Here is an 8,748-nt window from a genome sequence, read left to right as displayed (position 1 = left end):
AAATTACTATTTTGAAAAATCTTCATCTTATTTTGGAACAAAACTTTCTGTGTGTATATGCTGTGTGTGGTTAGATATTGACAGATGCACCTGTAGTAACCCGTCAGGTTCATTGTCTGTTGCAATGGGTAATTACCGTGATTCTGAAAAATCCATATTTGGAAATACCCACACTAACGGCAGCCTTTACAGGAAATCTTTAGCCTTTTTTTTGTTACTCTATGGTTGTAGTCTCCCGGAAAAAGCAGAAATGAAAGGACATTTGTCATAGTTTTCTGTAATCATATTAAACCCCATCTTAGGTGACTCAATATGTTGAGAACTGAGCCAAAGAAAATGTCATATATACTTTTGTACATAAACTCTCTTCAATTGAACCTAACCTTTCGCTTAAAATAATTATTCAGTGTTTCCTGTCTATCACTACTGCCCAAGATAATAATGGAAATTCTATTTAATTTAAAAAAAAAAATGTCCTTAGTGATTATTTCTCGTGAAATAATATTTGAGCCTTACATCTAAAGAAAATTTTATATTTTACAATTTCAATTCTCACGTGGGGTTCTCATCACATCACGAGACAAACTGTTGATCATTTCTTAGTTCCTTAGCATCTCCATAGTGTTCTAGGGGTTCTTAGATGGAAAATGTGTCTCCCTATGGTTGTGTCAGTGCATGATTAAAACAAAGAGCATGCTTCATGTGAAAATGAAACTACATAATCCCCCTTTACAATTTTACCTTTTACGATAAGAGGCTTGGCCGGATGGAATGCCATATGACTGGCTTGTGTTGTTCAGCCAGCACTGTATGATGCAATAATAGTTTTAAACAAACATGCTTCAATCATGTAGCTGTGAAGCTGCTGTTACCCCACCTAGTCTACGACTGTATGTCTTCTTAAACCTGCTGGTGTGATGCTGTTAGATTGGTATCTATGCTAACCATTTTGTTACATTGTCAGGTCTTCTGTTGCTGCGTCTGTCTTTTGTTCATCAGAAAATGGCTCCAACAAAATCATAAATTGTTCTGTTATGTTTTTGTTTATGAACAGGTTAAACAGGTTGAAAGGTATATTGTGTAAATACTGGTGCTTTGGAGGTCTTGGCAGCCCAATTTTATCACTTTGAATTGAGCGAGTCAGGCCTTTTCCCCCTGCCTCATGTCTTATGCTAAATTAGGCATGCAAGACGTGCCCTGACAGTTCTGTAATTAATGCACATGAGACATGAGATTCATATTGATTGTTTGGCAACAGTAAGATGAGTGTAATCTACATTAAACACAGTATATTTTCAGAGTAATGTTTGGCTAGTCTAGGTTACTAAGTTTTGTGTAAGTTTGTAGTTTTAATCATTTTTGTAATCATTTCACCAGTCTCAGGCGTGGCCGGTGTTGCTGAGTGGGGAGGACCTGATTGCAATTGCTCAGACAGGAACAGGGAAAACCCTGGCCTACCTGCTGCCAGGGTTCATCCACATGGATGGTCAGCCTGTGTGAGTACAGGACCTGTTGCTTACTTTCCTTTTTATCGGTATGTCTAATGTTGTGCTTTGATGTCCGTGAAAGTACGGTTTCTTTTTATTTCTTTCAGCTGGGTGTGCAATTGTGCTTACTAGTCTTTTCTGTCTTTTTGTCCCTCCTTCCTTGATAGACCTAGGGATGAACAGGGTGGTCCGGGCATGTTGGTGCTGACTCCCACCAGAGAGCTGGCCCTGCAGATTGAAACAGAGTGCAAAAAGTACCGCTATAAGAGCTACAAAAGGTATAGCAGTCTTCTATTATCTTGAGTCATTAAAGGCGAGCTTATGGCCTAGACACACGCTATCCTTCCATCCATTTGTTCACCAGGATTCTTTTGTATTGCATTTATCAAAGACAACCTCATAGTAGAAAGATAGGGAAACGGGTCTGTTCAGGGGTTCAGTGAGACAGCCGTCACGCACTGCTCACGTGGGCAGTGTGTCCAGCCTGTTTGCATCAATAATTAATTTGCGATGTAGAGGTGACATGACCGTGACTGTTCCTTCTGTACCTTCTCTCAGTATCTGTATCTATGGCGGAGGGGATAGGAGAGGCCAGATCAACCTGGTAAAGAGCGGAGTGGACATAGTGATCGCTACACCAGGCCGACTAAATGATCTACAGATGAATGAGCTCATCAGCCTTCGCTCCATCACCTACTTGGTCAGCTGCTTTTGTGCATGTTTGTTGTGCGAGAAGCATTGAATGTTTGGGTGTGAACACTGTCCACAAAATAAACCAGTGCCTCACAATATTGGTACATTTGAGGGGTCGCTTTACCCCACTGTGAATCACACTCGTAAATATAACAATCTCAGTGTCTTGCTTTATTTGTGAAAATGTGCAGGTGTTCGCACACAAAATGTCATGTGTGGGAGTACAGGTAGGTCGTTTTAAACAGCTGCTCTGATCATTGGCAATAGGTGCTGGACGAGGCTGATCGTATGCTAGATATGGGCTTTGAACCCCAGATTATGAAGATTCTCCTGGACATCCGCCCAGACCGTCAGACTGTCATGACCAGGTATAAGTCAAGTCACGTCAAGTATTTTAAAACAAACGTTAACAAACATAGTTAATGAACAGGACTCGATTCAGCCCAAGAGAGAAATCATTTACATTGCAGACACTAAGCATGAAAGGTGTTGGTCAGTGTTTCTTGCACATGGAAAAATTTACAATTATATATACAATATATACAATTTGTATATTAATAAACTGAGGGAATATGTTTCACAGAGCTAAAAAAAAAAGATCATTGTCTAAACAGAAAGTTATATAATCTGTATCACAAGTGTGTATTCATCCACATTTCATTGTGGGGGAAGATCATATTATAAATTAGACTTTTTAAATAATACATTCCTTAAAGAAGGGCTATGGAGGTTTTCTTTGAAATGCTGTTGGTTGCACAATATAGAATTGGAAAATTCACTTTGTTTCTCCATTTTTAACTTCATGTTTCAGTGCCACCTGGCCCACTGGTGTCAGACGATTGTCCAAATCCTACCTAAAGAACCCCCTAATGGTTTATGTGGGCACTCTGGACTTGGCAGTAAGTGGAAATGAATACAGTCCATCATTTACTGGGTATGTTGTCTGAGTGCTTTGCTGTTTGTATTTTCTCCTATTTTGTCCAACCTGAAAACGGGCCAATTAAACAGGAGCAAAATGCGAAGTGCTTGCTTCTCTGCTACAAAAACAGCCAAACTATTTCTTTGTTATTGACCTTTGGCAGATGTAACGCCTCTTAAGAAGTGACTTTCAGGCGTTGTGTACTCCTGTCTGGAATACACTTTAAATGCGTCCTGTGTTTCTCTGGTTCCCAGGCGGTTAACACAGTGCAGCAAACTGTGCTGATCGTCCAAGAAGAGGAGAAAAAGTCCTACGTGTTTGACTTCATCAGAAACATGCTGCCCCAGGATAAAGTCCTCATCTTTGTTGGGAAAAAGCTTGTGTGAGTGGAGAGTTAGTCACTAACATATGGCTTGAAAATGAAGGCGTAAATTGGTATTCAGCAGCAGTCGTGGGTTGTTGAAGCTAAAAACCCACAGAATAATCCATACTTATTTTTGCAATCTCAGGGCTGATGACCTGTCCAGTGACATGTGTCTGCAGGGTCTGGCTGTGCAAAGTCTTCATGGTGATCGTGAGCAGTGTGACCGTGAAGAAGCCCTCAAGGACTTTAAAGAGAGTATGTAACAGGAAGGAAAATGTGGTTTAAAAGATTTTTCATTCCTCTAACAGGGGAAACTCAACTCTTTTTGTGTATGTGGTGCTGTTGCATTGAAGCCATTGAGCTACCTCAGCTAGGCTGAAGACTCAAATTGACCAGAGAATAACAGTGTTTACCTTTCTCCAGGTCGAGTTCGTATCCTGGTGGCCACAGACTTGGCATCGAGAGGGTTGGATGTCCATGATATAACGCATGTCTTTAACTATGACTTCCCACGTAACATAGAAGAGTATGTCCATCGCGTGGGCCGCACTGGCAGAGCAGGGTAAGGGTGTTCTGCATTCTCCGCATGGTCACATGATTGCCAATCTTGCCTGTGTCTGGCTGTTTTTGGGTTAGTTTGTGATGTTGATGCATTTCTGTTCCAGACGCTCAGGTGCAGCTGTTACCCTGGTAACAAGAGAAAACTGGAGGATGGCCCCTGAGCTGATTCACATCCTGGAGCGAGCAGGACAGGTTAGCAGGACAGAAAGCAGGACGGGATGTTCATTTAAAGTATAAATAGGAATATAAGGCATCAGACTGACCAATAGAAATGATATTGTTAAAGAATAAACTACAGTACAGAGGGCTAAAGTGGATTTCACTTCATAGAAAGTATTATCACAAAACGGCTTGTTTAATGAAAATCTTGTTCACTAGCATCTAGCAAACCGTAGTAAATGTAATCTTTATGAATCCTGCTGCAGGAGGTCCCTGAGGAGCTGGTGCTTATGGCAGAAAGATACGAGAAGCACAAGAGGGAGAAGGAGATGTCTGATCCAAGAGGAGGACAGGGACGAGGAGGAGGAGGAGGAGGATGGGGGAGGAGAGATGGTGGAGGGAGAGGAGGCAGGGATCGAGGCCAAAACTGGGGATTCTAATGCATAATGGTCCATGTAAGTCCACACATACCACAAGCTTTCCTGCACAGGTCTACAAAAAGGAAATGTTCCACACTTTTTGACATAAACCATCAATAAGACAATCTGCAAGCATAAATGGACAGTAATGAAATACATTTATTTGTCTGATATTCTGATTGAGTAATAATTTAGGACTAATGTTCATTTTCTTCACTTTTTCCTTCTCAATAGGGTGGAACAGGATCTGATGCCTCCTGTGTTGTAATTACTTTTGAATGTACTTTTCCTTTTTTTTCTTTACTTTGAGTGAAATGTTTTTTTGTTTGTTTGTGTTTTGCTGGATTATCATCTATTGTCATTTAGAGGAAGTTGCACCTCATTATGTTGTGGCCCTATTTTAAAAATGTTTAAATTGCAATTTTGACAGTGTTCTGTCTGTAACTCACCAACCACGGCAGTGCTTAGTATCACTCTGAATATTTTGTATTTTCTTATGTAATTTCTTGATTTGGGCAGAAAGAAATCTGTATAATAAATTCTCCTTTTAAAGAGACGTGACACAGTGTATGGTTCATTGTTTTTGTAACTTTCATTTTTACTGTGTGATCTCGTGAGAATTAAATCTGCTTTGCATTATTTCCATAAACATAGGGAAAATGTTCCTGGAAGATTGCAAAGGTAAATGTTTTATTATAAATATACATGGTCAGTTCTTCAGTGACATGGATAGGAAGTTACTTTGCATTGCTGTCCATGCAAGATTTACGATGAGATGTGGGGGAAAACGATGTAAGCAGGAACTGAAACCACACAGCTGTGGGTTCCCATAAAAACTGTATATTTCACAGTAATTTCTCTTTTTATTGACAGGACAGCTCAAGATAAACAGGAAAGGGGCAGAGAGAGCGAGGGAATTACATAACAGCAAGGGGCCATATGTCTGACTTGAACCCCCTGGCTGCTGTAGCAAGGACTCACATTGGTATATGTGGAGCCAGCTCTACCAGGTGAGCTGCCAGGGTGCCCCGTGGTATTTATTTTATCATAAACGTTATTGATAAGATACTTGGAACCTGCTTTTAATAAATTGATTTTACACAATTTTTGCACAAAATGCAAAATCCCCAATATGAAAAGTCTCAACCAGCAAAGTCTCTAAATGTTGTTTTGCATTCTCCACTGAAATGAATGCAAGCTGGTATAAATCGGATATTCATTTTGCTTTTCATAATTTAAATTGCAGATTGGATTGGCTTTCTGCTTCATTAGCTTCTTTCATCTATGGATGCCTTCATCCTCAGGTAAGATGTCGTTTCAAGGTACTCAAGGTATCCTACCAAGAGTAGTCAGTTCTGGCTTAATGAACTGAAAGGAAAAGAGCAGAACTAACTAGAGTTCCATGATGTTTTGCATTAGGTGCAGATTTCACACTTGGAGGGCAATACAGGGCGACACAGACACAGAAAGGCCTTGTGATTGACAATGACAATATATATGTTTCCTGTGGTATATTATCTTTTTATTTTCCTTTGATTTAAATGTAGCACTTGTAGCACAATGATGTTACAAAGTATATACAAATAAGTTTCATGAGAAATAATAAATATGATAAACATAGGTTTAGATAATGAAATGGGTAAACACAAGAATAAAATTGTTACATTGATGCCATTTTGATCATGTTTTCTTTGGGTTCAGTGGCCCAGTTTCTCAGGGATGTTTCACGCTATGGGACTAGAATAATAACAAGCCCAACACTTGATGTTTGTTGTGAAGTCATCACTTGAAAATAGGAAAGCCCTTGTCAAATTCCTCTCTGATACGTTGAGCCAGACTTCTGCACCTCTTCTGGCCAGGATCGGAGAGCAGGTTCTGAGTTGGAATGAAGAAGTTGTTGAGTACACCTTCTTCCAAATGTCCTACAAAGTCCTGCAGGAGCATCTTAAAACAGTGACTCAGACTTGAGGCTTTCCAATCAGTGTCTTTAGTTCTGGAGCAGCAGGCATGTAAGAGCATGGTTTTGGCATGGTAGGAGTAGAACTTGTCAAATGAAGAATTCTCTTCCTTCAGCAGACTGAGAAGGTGCTTTAGGAGCTTCAAACAGTCCTTTCTGTATGTAAAGAGAAAGGAACAGGACAGTAATTGTATGGTTATTATTTCCAAACATACATACAGAAAATGTTATTTTAAGTTTATTTCTATTTTGTATGTGATGGAAATGAGATGAATTCTATAAAAGGAAAAAAAAGTTTGTTAAAATCTAACCTGCAGCAGGGAGTTCCGCCTTTTTCACAGCATGTCTTCTCCGATCCGTGATTCTTTATTATAGCTTTCTCAATGTGGGAGAATGAAACCCGCCAAATATCTGTGTGTTATAGAGGACAAAATGCTCAATGGGTACAGGAACATGAAGCTTCACTTTCCTCTGGTCTTCATTCATGAAACCACTGATGTGAAAGCCACAAAACTGTTTTTGTAACATGAAGATGTGAAATTATCAAACACAGTAAATATGTATAGTATGTACTCTGCCTGCACCCATGAAAGGACACAATTATTTGAAATGCTAGGAACTTGTCATAAAATAATAAGCTACAGTATCAAGCAACTTGTGACACCTCTTCTGTGATAATTTACCTGGTGTGTTTGTTTATAAAGTACATGACCGAACTACCTTCTATAGCTGCTCAGAAGTGAGTTTCCTCATAATACTGTATATCCTTAATCATATAGCCTTAAATCATATATCCTTAAGCGTCGATATAACGCTGTTGTCATTTCTATAAATCAGAATCTGATTTTGGTTCACCAACTGAGAGAAGTTAGACTTACCCTTAGCAAGGACCCCATCTTCTTCTGCTTGACCGCTGCCATAATATTTGGGGACAAGATAATATGCCTTTCGCTTGTAATCCTGCTTTACTTTGGTTCCCAGCCAGCCCTCTATCTTAAGGCCTTCTTTGGTCAAAGGTGGCCAGCTGGATTTAACCATGATACAGAGAACAACATCCAGTGAAATGATGATTGATTTTACTGTTGTGATCAGAGTCACTGCAGGGCAGCCTTTTTTCTTTTTCGTCACCTTCCATTCTGAAAGAACAAACAAGAAACACAATCTAAATGTTCTGTGTTCTTTGGACATTGACATATGGCCACAATCCAAGGTTCAGTAATGTAGAGTAATAATTTATGAATACACATGCGACTTAAGGCAGTAAACAAACAGCATCATCTGAAAAAGGACTTAAAGGTGTTGCTGTTGCTAATTCTGTCACAGGGAAGGGTATTTAGTCTCCACAATGATTATATCCCAACACTGAAAAAGTGCTTATCTTTGTACTCACCTGTGAATTGCTTGACACTTGTCATCACTTCTTTCCTGAACTCCTCGAGCATTGTACTGGCAGATAAAGTGATCGTCTCTTGAAATTTTTGCAGGGGACTCTTGCCACGTTTTAATGCCACACTGTAAAAGGCCCCATCAGCTCCAAATGGTTTGATGTCTACTCGGTCAACCGGAATGGGCAGCATGACATCAAATTCATCAGGATTCGAAATCTATACACAAAAACATCACTGTGTAATACACCAGAAATTATACAATAATTCCAAAATAATTGTTCAAAGTACCATACTGTGTTGACCACTAACCCTTTCCTCAAGACATGATGGAACCAAGTACTTGTTTGAGGGAACTGAAGTGACTTACCTTTAGATTTTCATAGTAACTTCCGGTATGTAGTGGGTCTTCTACTTCTTGAAAGCATTGACTGTTCTGTTTCAAATGCATGGTGATATTTTTTATTACTTTATTGATGACTTCTGCTGCATCTGATCTGTCATTCTTCCTAATCTTTAATTTTTCCAGAGTATTGTGGAGGACAGAGTCCACTGCAGCTTTGTCTTCACACTTGTCTCGTACAAAAGCTTTTGCAGTGTCCTTTGGTGTCTTTGGCTGCATCTTTGTTGTCTCCTCAGTAAATTCTGCTGGGGATTTTGCCTTGCCACCAAGCATTTTTGCTTTGGTGGTCTTTAGAGTCTCCTTTGGTGTCTCTGGCTTCATCTTTGTCATCTCCTCTGACAATCCATCTTGTGATTTGGTCTTTTTTTTCTCACAGGTTTTTGCTTTGGTGGTCTTTAGAG

The 8,748-nt window shown here is 39.7% G+C and overlaps 2 protein-coding genes across 2 annotated transcripts in view; one reads left to right on the top strand and one right to left on the bottom strand.

Annotated features, from left to right (window-relative positions):
* Positions 1-5,156, top strand: part of ddx43 (DEAD (Asp-Glu-Ala-Asp) box polypeptide 43) — a gene marked incomplete in the record, with an annotated part of 9,800 nt that extends 4,644 nt beyond the window's left edge. Inside the window, 11 exon segments of the mRNA XM_035663719.1 lie at positions 1,378-1,496; positions 1,655-1,765; positions 2,046-2,187; positions 2,448-2,548; positions 2,992-3,079; positions 3,354-3,481; positions 3,609-3,718; positions 3,887-4,025; positions 4,129-4,216; positions 4,450-4,638; positions 4,837-5,156. Coding sequence (XP_035519612.1) covers positions 1,378-1,496; positions 1,655-1,765; positions 2,046-2,187; positions 2,448-2,548; positions 2,992-3,079; positions 3,354-3,481; positions 3,609-3,718; positions 3,887-4,025; positions 4,129-4,216; positions 4,450-4,623 — 1,200 coding nt within the window.
* A 1,015-nt stretch (positions 5,157-6,171) lies between these two features.
* The window catches only part of cgas (cyclic GMP-AMP synthase), a 3,561-nt gene continuing 984 nt past the window's right edge, over positions 6,172-8,748 (bottom strand). The window contains exons 2-6 of the mRNA XM_035663842.1: positions 8,315-8,740; positions 7,950-8,163; positions 7,438-7,695; positions 6,871-6,970; positions 6,172-6,715 (exon numbers count right to left, since the gene is read on the bottom strand). Coding sequence (XP_035519735.1) covers positions 6,385-6,715; positions 6,871-6,970; positions 7,438-7,695; positions 7,950-8,163; positions 8,315-8,740 — 1,329 coding nt within the window. The 3' untranslated portion in view covers positions 6,172-6,384. The remainder of the gene's footprint in view (positions 6,716-6,870; positions 6,971-7,437; positions 7,696-7,949; positions 8,164-8,314; positions 8,741-8,748) is intronic.

Source organism: Morone saxatilis, unplaced genomic scaffold (genome assembly GCF_004916995.1).
Source record: "Morone saxatilis isolate NCDOM2014 unplaced genomic scaffold, NCSU_SB_2.0 Contig19, whole genome shotgun sequence".
NCBI lineage: Eukaryota > Metazoa > Chordata > Actinopteri > Moronidae > Morone > Morone saxatilis.
Note: the sequence above shows the minus strand (reverse complement) of the source record. Positions and strands in the feature narration are given on the sequence as shown.